The 23,402-nt window shown below is 42.6% G+C and overlaps 1 protein-coding gene across 3 annotated transcripts in view; it reads left to right on the top strand.

The window, feature by feature from the left end:
- The window catches only part of MANBA (mannosidase beta), a 122,765-nt gene that overhangs the window by 22,417 nt on the left and 76,946 nt on the right, over positions 1–23,402 (top strand). For all 3 annotated transcript variants that reach the window (XM_069743655.1, XM_069743656.1, XM_069743657.1), the window contains 3 exons: positions 2,724–2,891; positions 5,947–6,070; positions 23,043–23,218. In XM_069743655.1, the coding sequence (XP_069599756.1) occupies positions 2,724–2,891; positions 5,947–6,070; positions 23,043–23,218 (468 nt within the window). The remainder of the gene's footprint in view (positions 1–2,723; positions 2,892–5,946; positions 6,071–23,042; positions 23,219–23,402) is intronic.

Here is a 23,402-nt window from a genome sequence, read left to right as displayed (position 1 = left end):
GAGCCCAGCATTCAGAGGACGGGGTTATACAGAGCCCAGCATTCAGAGGACGGGGTTATACAGAGCCCAGCATTCAGAGGACGGGGTTATACAGAGCCCAGCATTCAGAGGACGGGGTTATACAGAGCCCAGCATTCAGAGGACGGGGTTATACAGAGCCCAGCATTCAGAGGACGGGGTTATACAGAGCCCAGCATTCAGAGGACGGGGTTATACAGAGCCCAGCATTCAGAGGACGGGGTTATACAGAGCCCAGCATTCAGAGGACGGGGTTATACAGAGCCCAGCATTCAGAGGACGGGGTTATACAGAGCCCAGCATTCAGAGGACGGGGTTATACAGAGCCCAGCATTCAGAGGACGGGGTTATACAGAGCCCAGCATTCAGAGGACGGGGTTATACAGAGCCCAGCATTCAGAGGACGGGGTTATACAGAGCCCAGCATTCAGAGGACGGGGTTATACAGAGCCCAGCATTCAGAGGACGGGGTTATACAGAGCCCAGCATTCAGTGGACGGGGTTATACAGAGCCCAGCATTCAGAGGACGGGGTTATACAGAGCCCAGCATTCAGAGGACGGGGTTATACAGAGCCCAGCATTCAGAGGACGGGGATATACAGAGCCCAGCATTCAGAGGACGGGGTTATACAGAGCCCAGCATTCAGAGGACGGGGTTATACAGAGCCCAGCATTCAGAGGACGGGGTTATACAGAGCCCAGCATTCAGAGGACGGGGTTATACAGAGCCCAGCATTCAGAGGACGGGGTTATACAGAGCTCAGCATTCAGAGAATTACTTGATCTGTAGCAGAGAAAACCTTTTTTTTTTTTTTTATCAAAAACATCAGCACCCAATAATGTAAGTGATAAATAGCTGGGATCAGAATCTCTGCCCCTACATTATGCTGGTCTCCCGTGGGGGTAACAAAAACCTGATGAAAATTCCTGTTAAACGGAAGCTGTCGAAAGGATTGTGCTGAGTAACCTACAGGCAATGTCAGGTCGGGGCTGTTATACTGATTTAAAATGATATCTGTGTGGATGAAACCCGTCTTGTGGTTTTGGTTCAATCTTTATTTTCAGTTTTGAGTTAATGATATCCTCATGCCCCGGGGCGGCCTGTGGGGGGGGTCTTCATCTGGTGCTCTGCTTAGGTATTCACGAGTGGCTTCTGACAGGTCACTGATCCCTCAGTGTCATGCTCCCTAGTTTACATAATGAATATTATATACCGTATATACTTGAGTATAAGCCCACCCGAGTATAAGCCGAGGCACCTACTTTTGCCACGGAAAACTGGGTAAGCTTATTGACTCGATTATAAGCTGGGTATGTATTGTCCCCTCTTCCATGTACTGCTATGCATGGTTCCCCCTTTTCTGTCCTGATATGAATACCTCCCCGTCCCTGTCATTGTATGAATGCCTCCCCCTTCCCTGTCCTGGTATGAATGCCTCTCCCCGTTCAGTCCCTGTATGCACGCCTCCCCCATTCTGTCCATGTATGCATGCCTCGCCCCGTTCAGTCCCTGTATGCACGCCTCCCCCTTCCATCCATGTATGCATGCCTCCCCCGTTCAGTCCCTGTATGCACGCCTCCCCCGTTCTGTCCATGTATGCATGCCTCCCCCGTTCAGTCCCTGTATGCACGCCTCCCCCGTTCTGTCCATGTATGCACGCCTCCCCCGTTCCGTCCCTGTATGCATGTTTCCTATTGAAAAAACAAAACACGTATTGGACACATCTCCACTCCCATAGGCGTGGAGCGCATATTCATCACCTTAATGAGCGGTACCACGTGACTGCGGGGCACAGGAAGAGCTGCAGGCAGGCAGTGGCGGCTGAAACGAGATGCAGTGCCAGCACATAGGGCGCGCAGGTAGGCGAGTATGATGTGTGTGCCGGCTCCTGGCACCCGCTGTTACGCCGCCCCCCTCCCCCGCCGGCTTTCTGTACCGTGACTCATGCATAAGCCAAGGGGGGTGTTTTCAGCACAAAAAATGTGCTGAAAAACTCGGCTTATACACGAGTATATACGGTACATATTGAAAAAAAATCTTCTGCAGGCAGGCAGGCAGCCGGCAGCACCTGAGCAGCAGCCTGATCGCATGTGTAATGTGCAGTTAATTATTTTTTTGTATGGTATACGGTAATTCATAAAAAATGAATCGGTCTGAAAATGACGCCGGCTGCACCTGCACAGTAGCAGCTATCGGCGATTTTCAGACTGATATTTTTTTTTGTTTTATGGTATAATATTCAGAAAAAAAGCGCACATGTGATCAGGCTGCAACTCTGGCTGCTGCCTGCAGAAGGGAATTTATTTTTTTCAATATGTATATAATCATTATGTACACTAGGGGGCAGATCAGTGAGGGATTACTGTCAGAAGCCATACTGGTGATTACCTAATCAAAGCACCAGATGAAAAGACCCCCACAGGCCGCCCCAAAGCACAAGAATCTCATAAACTGAAAATAAAGATTAAACCACAAGACGGATTTCATCAACCAAGGTATCATTGTAATCAGTATAACGAGGCGACCTGACAGTGTCTGTAGGTTACTGTGCACAATCCTGCTGACAAGTTCACTTTAATGTAAAATGAAGGATGTCAAATCCTAATTCCTTTATGACCAATTAATGTTTGGTTTACCAATCTAAAATCAAGCGGATTTCTTTACATTTCAGCATAAGACTGACTTGTGTTTTTTCACTTATAGACTGTAGATATAACCAAAATGATCAAAGCGGAAAACCACATAGAAATCAAGTTTCAGTCAGCTATAGACTGGGCAAAAGAAAGGAACTCTCAGCACGCCTATGGAATCCCTCCAGACTGCCCCCCGAAAGTGCAAAATGGAGACTGCCATGTGAACTACATAAGAAAGGTGATTCCCCTCATTGTAACATTGAACTGTTAGGCACAGGCTTTAACCCCTTTCTGACCGGGTGATTTTTCATTTTTTTCCCTCCTTTTTTTTTCTTCCAAGAGCCATAACTTTTTTAAATTTTTCTGTCAAAATAGCCAGTTGTGTCAGTGCTCGTGTCTCCATTTTCCAAGACCTGTAACGTTTTCAATTTTTGGTTGGTAAGACTGTGTGAGGGCTTACTGTTTGTCACCCTGAGCTCGCTTTTTTATTGATAGCATTTTGGGGTAGATAAGATGTTTTGATCGCCTCTTACTGCATTTTTTTTCAGTATTGTGGTGCCTGAACAACTGTAATTATGGCGTTTAAATGTTTTTTCTGATTACACTGTTTGCTGAACAGGTTAATTTTAGCTCCTTTATGGGCATAGCATTACCGAATGTGTGTGTTCTTTTTTAATTTCTTTTTAATGGGAGAAAAGGTGTGTGATTTTTCTATATATTTTTTTTACTTGTTCTTTTGACTTTCTACTCTATTTGTAGCATAAACTTGCGCTCATCTAATCGCTCGTATTATACACAGCCATCCCGCTGTACTGCTGTGTATAGCGAAAATCACTGTCTCCTGTGAACACCAGACACAGGTCAGCAGCCATGGGCAGAGCTCCGCTCCACCGCAGCTATTAGAAGCTGGTAATGCCTGAATATCACAGCCATCAAAGATGTGAGCTCGTCTTGTGAGAGCACACCAAGTCAGGGAGCCTGCATATGACTTAACTATGTGTCATTAAAGATACCGTTACACTAAACGATTTACCAACGATCACGACCAGCGATACGACCTGGCCGTGATCGTTGGTAAGTCGTTGTGTGGTCGCTGGGGAGCTGTCACACAGACAGCTCTCCAGCGACCAACGATCAGGGGAACAACTTCGGCATCGTTGAAACTGTCTTCAACATTGCCGAAGTCCTCGGGTAACCAGGGTAAACATCGGGTTACTAAGTGCAGCGCCGCGCTTAGTAACCCCATATTTTCCCTGGTTACCATTGTAAAAGTAAAAAAAAAACAGTACATACTCACATTCCGATGTCTGTCACGTCCCCCGCCATCAGCTTTCCTGCACTGTGTAAGCGCTGGCCGTAAAGCAGAGCGGTGACGTCACCATTGTGCTCTGCTTTACGGCCGGCCGGCGCTGACACAGTGCAGGGAAGCTGACACCGGGGGACGTGACAGACATCGGAATGTGAGTATGTCGTTTTTTTTTTTTTTTTTTTTACTTTTACAATGGTAACCAGGGTAAATATCGGGTACTAAGCGCGGCCCTGCACTTACTTGTTTACCCTGGTTACAGGTGAACACATCGCTGGATCGGCGTCACACACGCCGATCTAGCGATGACAGCGGGGTGATCAGCGACCAAAAAAAGGTCCTGATCATTCCCCAGCGACCAACGATCTCCCAGCAGGGGCCTGATCGTTGGTCGCTGTCACACATAAAGATATCGTTAGCGGGATCGTTGCTACGTCACAAAAAGCATGACGTTGCAACAATATCGTTATGTGTGAAGGTACCTTAAGAGGTTAAAGAGTACCTGTCACCAAGTCCGAAGTGTCCACTGTTCTTAGTTCCTTCCCACTTTTCCTGAGTATTTATTTATTTTTAATACCATCATACAATTCCAGAGATATGGAGCTTTTTATTTGGTGCTAATTTGTAATTGCCTTTTTACAAGGGGACATGCTTCACAAGGTTCTCTAGAGTTGTGTGTTTAGGCTCCAGTGCATTATTGTGAGCCCTTCCCCCTTGTTAATCCCTTCATGACAGAGCCCTTTTTCATTTTTGTGTTTGTTTTTTTTTGCTCCCCTTCTTCCCAGAGCCATAACTTTTTTTCAATATGACTATGTGAAGGCTTATTTTTTGCAGGACAATTTGTACTTTTGAACGACACCATTGGTTTTACCATATCGTGTACTCAAAACAGGAAAAAACTTCAGGTGCGGTGAAATTGCAAAAAAAAGGGCAATTCCACAACTATTTTTTTTGGATTGGTGTGGATACAATCTTTTGATCACCCGTTATTGCATTTTAATGCAATGTTGCAGTGACCAAAAAAAGTAAGTCTGCCGTTTTTTACTTTTTTTTTCGCGACGCCATTTACCAATCGGATTAATTCTTTTTATAGCTTGACTGATCGGGTGATTCTGAAGGAAGCAATAACAAATATGTGTATGTATGTTTGTTTTTTTATTGCTTTATTTTGAATGGGGTGAAAAATGGGGTGACGTGAACTTTTATATATTTTTTTTATTTCTTTTAATATTTTTTTAAAAATATTTTTTTACTTTTGGCATGCTTCAATAGTCTCCATGGGAGACTAGAAGCTGCCATAACGCGATCGGCTCTGCTACATACAGGCGATGTTGAGATCTCCTGTATATACCAGAATTGCTGACTTGCTATGAGCGCCGACCACGTTGTTCTCATGCTGACCCATCGGTGACCCACGATCAAAACAGCGGACATGTGTTGAGAAAGATGTGGGCTCAGGGCCGGAGCCCACATAAAAGGGGGAGACACGACATGCGCTGTACTAGTACAGCGCATGTCGTCAAGGGGTTAAATAAAACAAAAATTAGCACTAAATACAAATGACTATATCTTTATATTATGGCAGATTTTATGAGATCAGAAACCAGAATTCTCAGGGAACAGCTGGAATAACATAGGGCAAACACTGGCCACTATTGACCTGGGGAGTGGTTCTGGATGATTGTGGAATAGTATATTGAATCGGTATTTGCTATGACTGTCACTTCCTGGCCACTTTCTTAATTCCTTGGCATGCCTTGTGTTTTCCGAGGATGTCAAACTGTTTTTAAGAATTTGTAGTAACTGAATGTGAAGTTATGTGTGGGTTGGGTAGAGGGTCGTGGTGGACATTTTTGGAGTGGGTTTCTACACACTTGGGAAGCTTTTGAAAAGCATATTAGGTCATGTTGTAATGAAAGTACTGATAAGGTCTTTACTATACCTCATAGTGGCCACCCCTTTATTTCCCTATTTTCTCGTAATGCAGGCCCAGTGCTCATTCAGCTGGGATTGGGGACCTTCATTTCCCACACAGGGCATCTGGAAAGACATAAGAATTGAAGCATATAATATAGTTCATCTGATCTACATTTCCTACAACTCTGTGTTCGGTAAGTCTGTCTGAAGTGAGAAATCAATTATTTGGGAAATGCATTGTAAGGCAAAGTTGTGTGAGTGGGGCTTTATATCATCTCTGGTGCATCGTTCAGTACTAATTACACATGGTTTTATTTTATTTTCGGGGTGGGGGGCAGAATACCCAAACTTGTCAGAGTATGAGAAAAAAAAGTTGTTTCCCATACAAATCAGCAAAATAAAGAATAAATACAAGTCTGCTTTTTAATAACTTTACTGGCTTATTGTTATCATGTATTGTGAAGCCTATATTGATACCTACTATGTGGAACCTAATGGGAGCATGTAACTAAATGAATGAAAATTCATTCATAAACAGCGTCGGACTGGAGTAGCTTGGGCCCACCAGAGAACATCATTCTAAGGGCCCACCATGCTTAAGGGGTACTAGCTGCAGAGTCTTCCCTTAGCTTCCATCTAGTCAAGCACCCTTATCTGCAGCAGAAAATTATGGGTAAACAAGACCAGTGCTGCCGAACACAATGATATTCTATAAGAACAAAGATTTTATTATTTAGACATGTGCCACATACACACACTAGACATGACACATACGCACAAGTCACACCCTAGACACAGGATACATACACGTGATACACACCAATCACACGCTAGACACAGGATACATACACGTGATACACACCAGTCACACACTAAACACAATACATACACGTGACACACACCAGTCACACGCTAGACACAGGATACATACACGTGATACACACCAGTCACACGCTAGACACAGGATACATACACATGATACACACCAGTCACACACTAGACACAGGATACATACACGTGACACACACCAGTCACACACTAGACACAGGATACTAACACGTGACACACAGCAGTCACATGGTAGACACATGACACACTTACACAGCATACAAACACCAGTCACACACTAGACACAGGATTAGAGATGTTCGAGTCCAGCCGAACAGTTAAAAAAAGTCCAGGTTCGGGTACAGAACAGTATCCGGACCCCATTCACTTGAATGGGGGGCCCGAACTTCCAGTGTTTACCACTCTGTGAGGTGCAAGACAGCGCGGCAAACACTGCTTCTGATCGGCGGTAAAATCATCCCCGCCAGTTAGACAGCTGAGGTCCACACGCTGTCAAATGATGTGAGCCCGCAGCTGTTATCGGAGGTATAGTTTACCTCCGGTCACTGGCGTCGGCTAACCTCATCGAGGTTACGGCAGGTCACTGAGGCTGTGTTCCCAGCTGGGCCCCTGAACTGCAGTGGCCCTCATCATCCGCCCTTCTCCACACAGCCTCGTCATCCCTCCTTCTCCACACAGCCTCGTCATCCCTCCTCCACACAGCCTCGTCATCCCTCCTCCTCACAGCCTCGTCATCCCTCCTTCTCCACACAGCCTCGTCATCCCTCCTTCTCCACACAGCCTCGTCATCCCTCCTTCTCCACACAGCCTCGTCATCCCTCCTTCTCCACACAGCCTCGTCATCCCTCCTTCTCCACACAGCCTCGTCATCCCTCCTTCTCCACACAGCCTCGTCATCCCTCCTTCTCCACACAGCCTCGTCATCCCTCCTTCTCCACACAGCCTCGTCATCCCTCCTTCTCCACACAGCCTCGTCATCCCTCCTTCTCCACACAGCCTCGTCATCCCTCCTTCTCCACACAGCCTCGTCATCCCTCCTTCTCCACACAGCCTCGTCATCCCTCCTTCTCCACACAGCCTCGTCATCCCTCCTTCTCCACACAGCCTCGTCATCCCTCCTTCTCCACACAGCCTCGTCATCCCTCCTTCTCCACACAGCCTCGTCATCCCTCCTTCTCCACACAGCCTCGTCATCCCTCCTTCTCCACACAGCCTCGTCATCCCTCCTTCTCCACACAGCCTCGTCATCCCTCCTTCTCCACACAGCCTCGTCATCCCTCCTTCTCCACACAGCCTCGTCATCCCTCCTTCTCCACACAGCCTCGTCATCCCTCCTTCTCCACACAGCCTCGTCATCCCTCCTTCTCCACACAGCCTCGTCATCCCTCCTTCTCCACACAGCCTCGTCATCCCTCCTTCTCCACACAGCCTCGTCATCCCTCCTTCTCCACACAGCCTCGTCATCCCTCCTTCTCCACACAGCCTCGTCATCCCTCCTTCTCCACACAGCCTCGTCATCCCTCCTTCTCCACACAGCCTCGTCATCCCTCCTTCTCCACACAGCCTCGTCATCCCTCCTTCTCCACACAGCCTCGTCATCCCTCCTTCTCCACACAGCCTCGTCATCCCTCCTTCTCCACACAGCCTCGTCATCCCCCTTTTCACGCAGCCCCTCATCATGACCCTTTTTTCATGCAGCCCGTCATTATCATCTCCACTTCTCCACACAGCCCCTCATCATCTTCCCTATACAAGCCCCACTCTAGTTACATCAACTCTTTCCAAAAAACATCCTCTCACCACTCACTGAATCCTGGGTCTTCATTCCTATTTGTTCAAGGGTTCATTGCGCAGCCCCTTGGTCCTCTCCTCACGGGGCTCCATGGTGCAGCCACTCATTTCAATCCTCACCAGCAGCCTGAGCCTCAGAACAACGCTGCTTCCTGTTCACTGGTCTGATGAATGCCCCGCCCCTTCCGGTGACATCATGCCATTGCCCTCAGGCTCTAAAAATCAACGCCGCTCACGAGGCTGTGTGCTGTACACAGTGCAGTCTCACAGCCTGTGGCTCTGTGCTGTGCATGGTGTGTTATTCCACACCCAGTGCCTGCTGTCTGCACTGCTCAGCAACAAGTGATGTGAGGTGAGCGCTTTCTCATCACCTGCTGCTGCCGCTTCTATTGATCTCATTCAGCACGCCACAGCTGATAGAGCGGTGAGTGCCACGAGATCAGCAGAAGCCGCAGCAAATGATGACAAAGCTCTCACCTCGCATCCCTTATTGCTGAGCAGTGCAGACGGCTGGCACCGGGTATGGAATAAAGAACTCACCGCTGGGTGCAGGCACTAATAATGAATGAGGCAGGAGTCTGCTGCTGGTGAGGGGGAGGGCCCACTGGGAGGCAGGCCCACCGGAGGATTCTCCGATCTCCCGGTGGGCCAGTCCGACCCTGTTCATAAACCAGTATAAATAGAAACTCAGACTTAGCGGTATAATGTTATCTGGTAGGCAGCTATGTGTATTAGTTTTTGGTTACTAATAAGCACTTTTGCCAGTGGTCATACTATTACATTTCCAAGCTTCTGTGTTCACTAGGATGGAGAAAGTTTAGTGGAGTGTATTGGTAATCATGGCAAGTGCTCACAGACTATTCCACAACACTATTCACTCTTCTTGTTTGATGGTTATGCCGAGACCACTAGTGCTAGTGTTCGCTACTCCCTGTGCATATGGCCTCTTACAGAGGAATAGAGCAGGGACTCTAATACCTCCTATTGGAAGTAAAAATCCTACAAGTCAATATCCACCCTCTAAAGGGCTTTGCACATGATTAAACAAAAACTTTATATTCAGGGTTTTTTTTTACCCCTCCTCAGTGCAGAGTAGAACTGGAAAACATCTGCAAATGGAGGTTTGGGGTTCACTGCATATCCTAGGTCATGTGATAAGACTCCTTTTAAAAGCTTTCTGTTCAAACATATGATGTATGTGTATGTTATAACGGGAAAAGTGTTTGACGTAAAGGTATGTCATGGTGGTCATGTGGGCACAGGGAGCTGTTCCCTCACGATCAACAAGGGAAAAACAATTTAAAGGAGTGTTCCCATCGCGAAGATCCTACCCCAATATGAAGTATGTGTAGTAGTAGTAGTAATATTTTTATTATAATAGCAAATACCTACAATTAGAAATATAGTATAGTTTTTCTGATTTGCTATGTCTCTTTCCTCATGTGCAGGCATTGCAGGACCTTAGGTGTTCATGGTCACCACCACGGATATAGTGGTCATAACCATGGATACCTAAGGTCCTGTAATGCCTGCACATGAGGAAAGAGACATAGCAAATCAGAAAAACTATACTACATTTCTAATTGTAGGTATTTGCTAATATTATTATTACACCTACTACATATTAGGATAGGACCTTGGAGATGGGAATTCCCCTTTAATTAACAGGCAAACTCCTGCAGTAACAGCCAGCACCATCCCAGGTTGTTTAACCCTTTGTATGCCATGATCAAATGCAATCACTGCTTTTAGGCCGGGAAAGGGAAGGGGATTCCTCTCCCCCTCCATTTTTCCCCATGATGCAATCTTTGGGAGCCAGTGGTTGTCATGCTACACAGAGATCAAATAATGACCTACAGGCCTCCTGCCATTGTAAAACTGATATGTTTAATTCTCTCCAATGTAAAGTTATTGCATGATATTAGAGCAACAATCAGATAAACGAAGGTAGAAGACATGTACAGAGAGTAAACACTAGACAAAAAAGCCCCACAAAGTAAAGTACACAAAAATTACAAACCTGTTTCGTATTTAAAAAAACATTTCTAATATGAAAACAAAGAAACAAAAAAAGCTCACATTTTATATTGCTCCACGTGAAACGACCGGTTCTATAAAAATCTCACATTATTAAACCTGGTCAGTGAATTCCACCAACAAATAAATATAAAACATGGGAGGAACATTGTTATTCATTAACCTGCCAATCAAAGTCATGTGTATGCACAAATGGCATATCTGAAAATGCCATCTCGTCCAACAAAAAACAAGCTCTCACTCAACTTGGTCAGTGGAAAAATAAAATTGCTATAGCTTTCAAAATATGGTGATGCAAAAACAAATTTTTGGGGAAAAAAATCTTTTCAGCATGCAAAAGTAGTAAAACAAAAAACCTATATTAGGCTATGTGCACACGTTCAGGATTTTTCACGTTTTTTCGTTTTCCACTGAAAAAACGCTTAAAAACGCATACATAAGCATCCCATCATTTTTAATGCATTCTGCAATTTTTGTGCGCATGATGCGTTTTTTTTCTGCGAAAAAATTGCAGCATGTTCATTAATTTTGCGGATTGTTCGTGTTTTTGATGCTATGTAATGCATTGGGAAGCTCCGGAAACCCCCCCACAAAAAACGCAAAAAAAAAAACGCATGCGCATTTCCTGCAGAAAAAGTCCAGTTTTGCTCAGGAAAATTCTGCAGAAAATCCTGACGTGTGCACATAGCCTAAAGATGGAATCGCTGTAATTGTCCTGACCCGAAGAATAATGTTATCTTATTACTTTTACTACATGGTGAATGGGGTGAAACAATTCATGAATTGCTGTTTATTTGTTCCTTTTGACTCCCAATAATTAGAGTAAAAAGTGATCAAAAATGTTATTGTACAAAATGGCACCAATAAAAACTTCAACTCATCACAAAGAAATCAAGCTCTTATACAGCTCTGTTAGAAAAATAATGTGTTAGCACTCAAAATATGGTCATACAAAAATTTGTTATTGTCAAAAAAAGCTTTTTTAGTGTGTAAAAGTAATAAAGCATAAAAAAGCAACATAAATCTGGTAATGTAATCATCCTGACCCTAAGAATAACGCTGTGTTATGACTGATACTGCATAGTGCATGGCATAAAGAAAATAAAAACAATTCCTAAACAGCTATTTATTGTTCATCCTGTCTGCCAAAAATTGGAATAAAGTTCGGTTCACATTTACCCTGTGCTCAACATTGATCACTTACATCAGGGTTTATGCCTAAAATTCCAATGCAAGAGATTAGTGGGAAAAACACGTTTATTACTTTTCATGCTAAAATTTAGTGACAAATCTGTGGGTCCAGCCCTAGATGAATTCCTTAAAGGATTTTAGTTTTAAAACAGGGTTACGTTATAAGGCCTTTGTGTGGCTTTGGCACTGCAGAGGCTCTGCTAAAGTTACGTGGTATCCATAATCTTTTCCAGCCTAAAATTGCGCTCCAAAAGTCAAATACTGCTCCGTTCTTTCCCAGTCATGTTTGCCCAAACAGAAGTTTCTGACCATATATGGGGTATTATCTGACTTGGGTGAAATAGGTCAAATTGATCCTGTTATCTGAGGGAAAAATTGAAAAATTCAATTAAAGCAAAGTTTTTCTTTTTTTCGCCCTGTTCTTGAATATTTCTGTGAAGCACCTTTGGATCCAAAATGGTCACTACACACCTAGATGAATTCCTTAACCCCTTTCTGACATCTGACGTACTATCCCGTCGAGGTGGTATGGGCCCTTATGACCACCGACGGGATAGTATGTCATCGCCGATCAGCCGCGCTTACGGGGGGAGCGCGGCCGATCGGGGCCGGGTGTCAGCTGACTATCGCAGCTGACATCCGGCACTATGTGCCAGGAGCGGTCACGGACCGCACCTGGCACATTAACCCCCGGCACACTGCGATCAAAGATGATCGTAGCGTTCCAGCGGCACAGGGAAGCATCGCGCTAGGAGGGGGCTCCCTGCGTGCTTCCCTGAGACCCTCGGAGCAATGCGATGTGATCGTGTTGCTCCAAGGGTCTCCTACCTCCTCCTCCCTGCAGGCCCGGATCCAAAATGGCTGTGGGGGGCCTTCCGGGTCCTGCAGGGAGGTGGCTTGCAATCGCCTGCTCAGAGCAGACGCCGGCAAGCCTCCTTCAGTGCCTGTGTGATCGCTGATCTGACACAGTGCACTGCAAAGTGTCAGATCAGCAATCTGTCACTATAATGTGATGTCCCCCCATGGGGCAATGTAAAAAAGTAAAAAAATATATATTTACATGCATAAAAAAAAAATCCTAAATAAAGAAAAAAAAATATTGTTCCAATAAATACATTTCTTTATCTAAATAAAAAAAACAATAAAAGTACACATATTTTGTATCGCCGTGTCCGTAACGACCCGACCTATAAAACTGTCCCACTAGTTAACCCCTTCAGTGAACACTGTAAAAAAGGCAAAAAACGCTTTATTATCATACCGCCAAACAAAAAGTGGAATCACACGCGATCAAAAAGACAAATATAAATAACCATGATACCGCTGAAAACGTCATCTTGTCCCGCAAAAAATGAGCCATACAGCATCCTCAATGAAAAAATAAGTTATAGTCCTCAAAATAAAACGATGCAAAATAATTATTTTTTCTATAAAATAGTTTTTATCGTATAAAAGCGGCAAAACATAAAAAAAATAAATGAGGTATCGCTGTAATCGTTCTGACCCGAAGAATAAAACTGCTTTATCAATTTTACCAAACGTGGAACGGTATAAGTGCCCCCCCCCTCCCCCAAAAGAAATTCATGAATAGCTGGTTTTTGTTCATTCTACCTCACAAAAATCGGAATAAAAAGCGATCAAAAAATGTCACGTGCCCGAAAATGTTACCAATAAAAATGTTAACTCGTCTCGCAAAAAACAAGACCTCACATGACTCTGTGGACCAAAATATGGAAAAATTATAGCTCTCAAAATGTGGAGACACAAAACTATTTTTTGCAGTAAAAAGCGTCTTTTAGTTTGTGACGGCTGCCAATCATAAAAATCCGCTAAAAAACCCGCTATAAAAGTAAGTCAAACCCCATTTTATTTCCATTTTCCCATTAGGGTTAGGGTTGGGGCTAAAGTTAGGGTTTGGATAATATTTACGTTTGGGATTAGGGATAGGGGTGTGGTTAGAGTTATGGTTGGGATTAGGTTAGGGGTGTGTTTGGATTAGGGTTTCAGTTATAATTGGGGGGTTTCCACTGTTTAGGCACATCAGGGGCTCTCCAAACGCGACATGGCGTCCGATCTCAATTCCAGCCAATTCTGCATTGAAAAAGCAAAACCGTGCCCCTTCCGAGCTCTACCATTCGCCCAAACAGGGGTTTACCCCAACATATGGGCTATCAGCGTACTCAGGACACATTGAACAACAAGTTTTGGGGTCCAATTTCTCCTGTTACCCTTGGGAAAATACAAAACTGGGGGCTAAAAAAGAATTTTTGTGGAGAAAAAATTTTTTTTTTATTTTCACGGCTCTGCGTTATAAACTGTAGTGAAACACTTGGGGGTTCAAAGCTATCACAGCACATCTAGATAAGTTCCTTAGGGGGTCTTCTTTCCAAAATGGTGTCACTTATGGGGGGTTTCAATGTTTAGGCACAACAGGGGCTCTCCAAATGCGACATGGTGTCCGATCTCAATTCCAGTCAATTTTGTATTGAAAAGTCAAACGGCGCTCCTTCCTTTCCAAGTTCTGCCATGCGCCAAAACAGTGGTTTACCCCCACATAATCAGTATCAGCATACTCAGGACAAATTGCACAAGAACTTTTGGGGTCCAGTTTCTTCTGTTACCCATGGGAAAATAAAAAATTGGGGACGAAAAGATCATTTTTGTGAAAAAATGATTTTTTATTTTTACGGTTCTACATTATAAACTTCTGTGAAGCACTTGGTGGATCTAAGTGCTCACAACACATCTAGATGAGTTCCCTAGGGGATATTTAGCTTGTGGTGTAATCCCAATAATTGTATGTATAGGCATAAAGGATTAAAATATAACTTTTACTTAATGCTCTAAAACCAATAATCACAAAAAAGTGCAAGGTGCATAACACAGACAAACATACAACATGCGTGGATTGCGCTATGGATCCATATTAGAAACCAATTACTGCATATATATAAATTCCTGGTCTCTAATCCGTATCAAACCACTATAGGATTTTAACCCCAGTGCAACAAAAAGGCTCATAGCGTAAATGGATGTAAGCGTCGGCTGGACGACAGTTATGAGATAACCCCAACGGTATCCCCTGATGAGAGTAAACGAAACTCGTCGGGATCAAAGGAGGGGAAAAGGTCCATCGCCATTATTGGAACAGGACATCGTGATGTAGTATGGTTCCAGGCGGGTGAGACTGTTCTTTATATGTGCCAGTCAGTGATGGATTCTTGGAAATATTAAGCAATGGAAAGTAAATATATTTGGTGGATAGAATATTGTATATTGTCTGCAGCTAAGAATCCATTGATTAACCCCTAGCTTGAGAATTTACGCTATGAGCCTTTTTGTTGCACTGGGGTTAAAATCCTATAGTGGTTTGATACGGATTTAGGTCAGAAGTCCGTTGTACAGAAGTTATCATACACTAGGTTTTTTGAGATGTGTTTTCTCATATCTAGAGCGTGAGGTGTGTGGAACCTCGGTGGTTATTGCGCTAGATTTGTTAACCACACCTGGTATTTGAAGTTGTATATGACGGAAGTAATACAAGTATTTAGGTACTCATTGTGCAATATTTCCATTAGAGACCAGGAATATATATATATATATATATATATATATATATATATATATATATATATATATATATATATATATATATGTATGTATATACACAGTAATTGGTTTCCTCTATTTCATCAACATCCGTCGGAACGTCAATTCACTGCATTAGGACGCACCCTAGGACGCACCCATCCGACGGAAGTGTGAAAGAGGCCTAAGGAGTGTAGTTTCCGAAATGGGTCTCACGTGGTTGATCCTGCTGTTTTGACACCTCAGAGACTCTTCAAATGTGATATGACTCTGCAATTTGCTGTAGCCAATGTGGCATGTCAAAAGACAAGTAGCGCTACTTCCCTCCTGAGCCTTACCATGTGCCCACGTAATGATGTCTGTGGCCTGTACTCTGGAGAAATTGCAAAACAAATTTTGAGCTCCATTTTTTGCTGCTACTTTTGTAAAAATGAAAATTTGTGGTTAAAATTATACTTTTCATGTAAAAAAATGGTAAAAAGATGTAATTTACCGGTATTTTGTTGTTTTGATTCCTGTAATGAACCTGAAGGTATTTAACCTTTCTTACTTCCTTGCAACAAAAAAAGTGTTTCAAAAAAGTGGTCTGTGTAACGTAGTCAGATGGTGAATGTTATTTATTAAGTATTTTATGCTATAACCATCCCTTTTAAGTGCAGCAAATGCATAGATTGAAAATTGCAAATTTTCATAAAATTTCATATATTTTTCATAACTCTATATGCAAATAATGTAGATCTAAATATATCGCTAACATAAAGTACCATGTGTCATCACTAAACAGTCTGATTCGCTGGGATACTATGTTGAAACAATCCAGTGCTATTACAGCATAAAGTTGCACATATCAGTATGGAAAAATTAGGCGTTAATGAGTTTCAGGACTTAAAATTCCAATAGAGGACACTACAATCACTTCTCCCTTCCTCTGTAGTTAGGCTGTTGGTATATGTAAAGGGAATCTGTAACCAGGTTTTTCTCCCTAATCTGAGAACAACATAATGTAGACTCCAGTGATTTATCACTTACTGGTCTGCTTGCTATAGTGTTAATAATCCCTGCTGATAAAGCAGTCATTTTATCATTAGAGGACTAGTAAACCTGCTAACATTTAGTCCCCCATATTCATGAGCTCTGTATAATCCCACCACGGATTGACAGCTTTCTGTGTACACTGTGCATAGGGAGAACTGCCAATCAGTGGTGTGAGCGTTGATATACTGGAAGCAAAATACAGAGAACTGGTAGATCTGCAGCAGAGAAAACAGTGATTTTATCAAAATGACAGCAAGCAGCTCAGTAAGTGACACATCACTGGGATCAGGGGTCTGTCCCTACAGTGTGCTGCTTTCAGATGGGCTAGCAAAAACCTGCTGACAGGCTCCTTTTGATTTCCCAGAGAACCATTGCATGGCCTATAAATCTTCCTATATCATTTCAGTGCTCCAGAAGAAGAAACATTATTCTTTTACAGTATACCCCTTCTCCCTGCTAATAGGACGTGTATCCTGATCAGGCAGCTCCATTAATAATTAAGTGGGTTAATAATAGAGAGTTGCATACCATTTGTTTAACTGTATGTAAAGGGCAGAGTTACACTGCAAAGAAACATGAACCATGCTGTATACGCTTCTTTCCAGTGGGTCCCTATGGTGGACAGATGATCCGCATCCTAACCGATGTTGACCGAACCGAAGTTTCTTGTTTAGGTATTCAAGATGCCAAGTGCTGTCATTCATTTTGTTAAATAAAGTGAATTATCCCTTCCGCCTACGTGCATTACAGCGGCTTCTCCTCTACACTCTTCCCAATAAGCAGAGGTACCCGGCAGGGTTGTCCCCTCTCGCCCCTATTGTTCCTCCTAGCGTTCGAACCACTGGCTATCCAGCTGCGCCTCAATTCCCAAATACAAGGCGTAGAGGTGGCAACAATTCCACACAAACTATTTATGTTTGCTGACGATATTTTACTCCTTTTATCGTCCCCTCAGACGTTCTTACCGGCCCTTCTCCAAACCTTACAAGATTTCGAATCTATATCTGGTCTGCAAATAAACGCTGCCATATCTTACGCAATGAACCTATCCCTCCCGCAATCAACTATAACACAGCTCCAAAAAGATTTTCCGTACCAGTGGGTTACTAAGCATTTGGATTATTTGGGAGTAAAACTGACGGCTAATCTAGACTCCCTCTACACAGCCAATTATCCGCCTATGCTCCGTAAACTTCGCCTTTTGCTCCAATCTTGGGAGAAGTTACACCTCTCATGGCTAGGCCGAGTGCGTGCCTTGAAAATGTCGATTCTCCCCAAGCTACTTTACCTTTTTCGCGTCCTGCCAATCCCTATCCCCTCGCACTTCCTTAAAATGGCCCAAAGATCAATAGACACTTTCGTTTGGAGAGGAGGTCTCCCCAGAGTAAATAAAGCCACCCTCCACCGCCATCGCTTGAAAGGGGGCTTGGGAGTTCCCAACCTTTTTAAGTATTACTGCGCCGCCCAGCTGGGCCAACTGACCCTATACCACACCTACACTGAACCTCCATTATGGTTATCCTTAGAGGCATCCGAGCTACAACCCGACACCATAGATACAATTCTATGGATTCTCCCAACCCAACGCAAACATATCTCGAACCCTATTATAAAACACTCTCTAGCAATCTGGGACTCGCATAAATATTCCTCAAAGCTAATTTCACCCTTTTTGCCCCTCGCACCATTATGGAACAACATCCTATTCTCCCCAGGCATGGTGGGACCCCTTAGATACTTCCAAAAGTGGGTTGAAGCAGGGATAACTAGAGTTCATCATCTCTTCAATGTGGACGGGATTATCGCGTTCCCGGCCCTTCAAGAAAAACATGGTTTCCCCCAGGGTGGATTTGATTTAAATCTAACTGATTTAAATCACGATTTAAATCACTAGTCAGTAAGGCTTGATTTAAATCAGTGATTTAAATTAAAGTTTCTACCTAAACTAGTTCTTGCTACTTTAACATGCAAGTAGATGAAGATTTTTAGAATCACTTTTTATATTACTTTTTTCTCCCCAGTTTAATGGGTTAATCATTCATATTTGGACACCACTGTTCTGTTGTACTTAGGAAGGAGAAAAATAATCCTGACCTTAATAACAATTTAAATAGATTTATTCAACTGAAACAATAACAACATTACAGCATAAGTTATTTGCTTAAACAAACATCCATGTTTGTTAACTAATTTGGCTAAACAAAATATATATATATATTATAAGAAACTTAGACTGTCAGCCCAGCCGACACATGAAAAACTTAAATACTACTGTCCCTGCTGTCCTCTGTAGCTCACTTGTCGTCATCTTCATCATCATCATCTTCTTCTTTGTTCCTATTCATAATCTGGAAAAGAAAAACAAGCTTTCCTGCTTTATTGGGTCCCAACCGATTTCTCAATTTAGAATGAATGAGTCCAAAGGAAGAGAATATTCTTTCAAAGCCTGCAGAAGAAGCTACTGCTGTTAAAAGTGAAATCATTACTTGAACAGTCTCTAAATCCAAGCGCTTAAGTGACTTCCACCAGTTTACTGGTGTGACCTTCCTTAAAATATCTTCAGCAAACATATATTTCTTGAATGGTTCCCCCTTAGCTCTGAAGTTTATTATAGTTGGCATTAAAGATGGATGATTGCTGGATACCCATGTCATAGCTAACTCCTCTTCCTCAGCACTTAGGTTTTGACCCTGATATTGGATATTGACAATATTTGCCAAAAAATGAGCTGGAGTCAGTGCTTGTCCCATTCGTTTGTTTACTGCTTGTAATTTAATTCTGTCCATGTGTAGTTCTGTTTTTAAGTGTTCACTCAGTTCCTTCCAAATTTCAACAGCATCCGCAATAAAACAGCTATTTTTCTGTATTTTGTTTAAAGCTTGAGAGATGGGTTTCAGGAAGCTCAGCATATGTTCAACATTTCTCTTAAGCCCAATGTTGAGGATTTTGGCCGTGACAGTGCCATCTATTGTATCTCGATTTTCTTCACAAAGTGTCATCAGAATAGGCCAGTTTTTGATATACTGCTCAAAACAGTCCACCACAGAGTTCCATCTAACATCTTGTGGGAGCGTTAGCTTGGTTCCACCCATCCTTTTCAGAGCTGCTGCAGCAAAATGATTATTACGGAAGTATTTAGCAATTTCAACAACATTAGCCTTTATTTCTGGAACACTTAAGTCTTTGGTTAAGAGGTGCAGCAAATGAGCACTGCAACCATATGTTATTAGCAGCTTTGTATTCCCTCCCTGCTCTTCTAAATCTCTTCTCATCTTGGATACGTTCGCAGCATTGTCAGTGACCAAACTGCATACTAGACATTTGAATTTTTGTTCACATGTCGTTATAGCTTTTACTGCCACTTCTTGTAAGTATTCTGCTGTGTGTGCATTTCCTGACGTATCAGTTGTTTGTGCAAGGAAGACTTTACCTTCTTCTGTTGTTATACAAGCACATACAATAAGATCATTGTGGACATTACTCCACCCATCAATACTTAGGTTAACAATTTTACCCTCCAGAGCTGTTGCACATTGCTCCATTTCTCTGTCATACACTTGATCCAGCAGTTTCCCTGCAACATCAGCTCTGCTGGGTGGACTGTATCCTGGTCTCAGTGACTGAACCATATTAATGAAATGTGGGTTCTCAGTCAGACGGAAAGAAGAGTTCGTTGCATAAATAAACTGGGCAATTTTTTCATCAATCAACTCTTTTTCTAATCTGCTAGTTCTTATCACAAACCTATCTATGGTGGTTCCAGGAGGTAAAGGTTTTTTCTTCCTTTTGGGTGATGGTGATATGTGGCTGTGGGTGTCTGATGATGATGCTGCTGCTAATGAAGCACTATCCTGGATGGATAACTCTGAAACTGTAGAACAGAATGATGGTGATCTTGAAGGTGGATAGTTTCCAGAATCCATGAATTCCCCTAAACAAAAAAAGTCAGTGCTGTTATTTTATTGTTTATACAATTTCTGCTTATTGTACACAACACATCACTGCCCCTGCCCCAAAAGGAATATTTGTTTTTCTTCATAACTGTACCAAATGACAGTAACATGCAGTAATAATAAGAAATATAATTTTTCTCACACATGACAGTTCAGTCTTTAGAATTAGGATTCAATAAAAATGTTTAACAACCTGAAGATCCTGCCTGTTCAGAAGTATTTCTTTGGTCATCTTCATCACCGCACTTCTCATGATGTTGCCTCATTCGCGCCACCAGGCCTTGCATCTCTGTTGCATCGTTTGTATTTTGCACGCATGCCTGCCTTACCGATAGGCGAAGGAGCTTCATTAAAATATTCCCAAACTGGGTTTCTTTTACGGCCTGCTGCCATTATAAGGAAAGAATGTAATAAACCTCAGATCGTAGTGGTACACACAAACAGATCCAGACTTGTCTGTCTGTGGCTATGCTGCAGTATTGTGCTCAAAGTTTCACTTTCATTTTCTTGTCTGCTTGCCCTTCCTCCTCCTCACACTTTAGATTCACATTCTTCTTGTGTTGTGCAGATCTATTCCACTCCAAACAATCAGAAACATATTGTCTAACTTCTTGGACTTGGCACTGAAGGGGTTGATTCTGTATTCATAGGTTTGTAGAATAGGATTAAGGTCTTTTTCTCAACTCTGTTCATGTTGTAACATTTTTGCCGTGAAGAAGAGGCTGGGACCTCTGCGGAGTCAAATTCAGTTTTGAGAACTGCGTCAGTAAAGCGAGAGTCTGTGATAATATAGGAGAGAAACTGCCCACTAATCCTACAGAAACCTCTGGAAGAGCATGGCATTGTGAATGTTACACATATACAGCCTTTATTCTACTGAGTTAAACAACTCAGCTTTATCTCATGATGGAAGAACCTTTGGATGGTAAAATATTTTCCTCAAAAAGCAGTTTATTGAAAAAAATCCGATTTAAATAAAAAAAAATCCGATTTAAATAAAAAAAATCCGATTTTTTTTTTTTTTTTTTTTTTTTTTTTTTTTAAAAACATTGATTTTTATCCACCCTGGTTTCCCCCCTGGAGAGATATTTAGATACTTACAACTAAAAAAACTTTGTCAGCTCTTTGTTAAAAAATTCAGCCCCTCCATACTCCTTTACCTCATTCGAACAAAGGTGCCGTCAAAGCCCCCACGCCTCGGGAACTATATCCCCCCTTTACTCGCTATTAAACTCACCCTCACATAGAATAGAAACTGCTTGAAATACACCTCTCGCTGGGAGTCCGATATTGGCTCCACCCTGTCTGACTCGGAGTGGTCCCAAATTTGGTCCTCCTCCACTGGAGGAATACTAAACACCCTCATGTTGGAAACCAACTATAAAGTGCTGACCCGTTGGTATCTGACCCCAGCTAGAGTGGCCAAGGAAGTTGCCAACTACTCCCCAAATTGTTTTAGAGGTTGCAACTCTATTGGAGACATGTTCCATATCTGGTGGCTATGCCCAACTGTCAGGAGACTATGGATCAGAATCTACCACTTGGTGTTTTCTGTCACAAACATAAATCTCAGAAAAAATCCTTGGGAAGCCCTACTCAATAAACGAATCCCCAACATTTCAAAACACACTCAGGCTCTAATATCATTTATATTTTTAGCAACCAAGCAAACGATAGCTCTGGCCTGGAAAAAATGAACCATAGACTTTTCCGTAGTTAAATCACGCCTCTCCTGGTATATGGTTAATGAAAAGCTGTCTGCTATACTAATGGACAAAGTGGGCAAGTTCGAGAAAGTATGGCTCCCCTGGGTGGAATATACTAGCCACACTCCCTTTGCCTACCTGCATTTTATTTAACTAACGCTGAACCTTCGGACTCAGAATGACTTTCCGCAATTATCGCGTATATAGTGATTTTACCCCCGGGCCCCCCTTTTCCCCCTTCCTCCCCCAACCCCCCCTACTTTTCTCTTTTCCCCCCTACCTTCCTTACTCCCTCCTCCCCCTACCCCCCATTGTTGTTAGTATATAGGAACGCATATTACTCATTTACAAGCATTTGTGCATATGTTATGTTCACAGCTTTGTAATGTTACGTACTAATGCACCATATGTAAATCGTAAAATTTCAATAAAAATTTATTGTTGAAAAAAAAATAAAGTGAATTATATCAGATATGAGTTTAATCGCCTATAAAAATGAGATATTTGGGGTTCAAAATTGAGCATGGTCTCTTCAGATTGAAGGCACTGTGATTTTACAATTTATAAAAGACACTTTAAATAAATGCTGATTGGTGGTGGTCAGGGTCTTGAGACTCCCACAAATATCTTAAAACATTTTGAGTGTGCGAGCTCAATAAAAACTCCATACAAGAGAAGCACACTTCAGAGCGGTGTTCGGAGAGATCGAGGGGCGTCCTACGACTCGTTCCTCCACTGATAGGCACCTATTTGTAGTGTCTATTATATTAATACCTTCATAATAAAAAGAACATATTGTATTTTTTTGTAAATATTGCAGATATATACCGAGGATTGCACCACTGGATTTGACACATTGTTGCATTTCTGTCTTTAGGGTTTACTCTCTGAACATCTAGAGCTAATAATGAAATAGCAGCTTTCTTATCTTTACTGAGCTGTTTAACTTTGCTCTTTTTATACCTGGATAATTCATGTAACTATCTGTTTTGTTCCATGTGTTCTCTTCTGTTCAGATAATTCAACATCTCAGTGGGCAGTTGTCATTGAGCCTGTGTTTGATGCAGTCACCGAGAGCGTCCTTCCAGGGCATGTAGTCCTCAGGATACCACAGCTTCAGGTTGACCAGTCCCAGGATTTGCAAATTGATCCTGGTCAGCGGTCATATCAAATAATACTAAAAATTGATAAGGTATTTCTAGAAGTTTGTTCACATATTCTTTCCCAATGGATAAATGTGCAGTCGGTGAAGAAGCCAAACTCGAAATGTAGTCATTGATGGTAACTGTGTCTGATATACATATTCTTGAAGCAATGTACCTGAATCTATTTAGGACAACCTGTTTTAATTTAGTGGGTCTTCTTGCAGCTGATAA

The sequence above is a fragment of the Ranitomeya imitator genome, chromosome 1, assembly GCF_032444005.1.
Source record: "Ranitomeya imitator isolate aRanImi1 chromosome 1, aRanImi1.pri, whole genome shotgun sequence".
NCBI classification, from domain to species: Eukaryota; Metazoa; Chordata; class Amphibia; order Anura; family Dendrobatidae; genus Ranitomeya; species Ranitomeya imitator.
The sequence above is the reverse complement of the archived record's forward strand: the minus strand, read 5'-3'. Positions and strand labels throughout refer to the sequence as shown.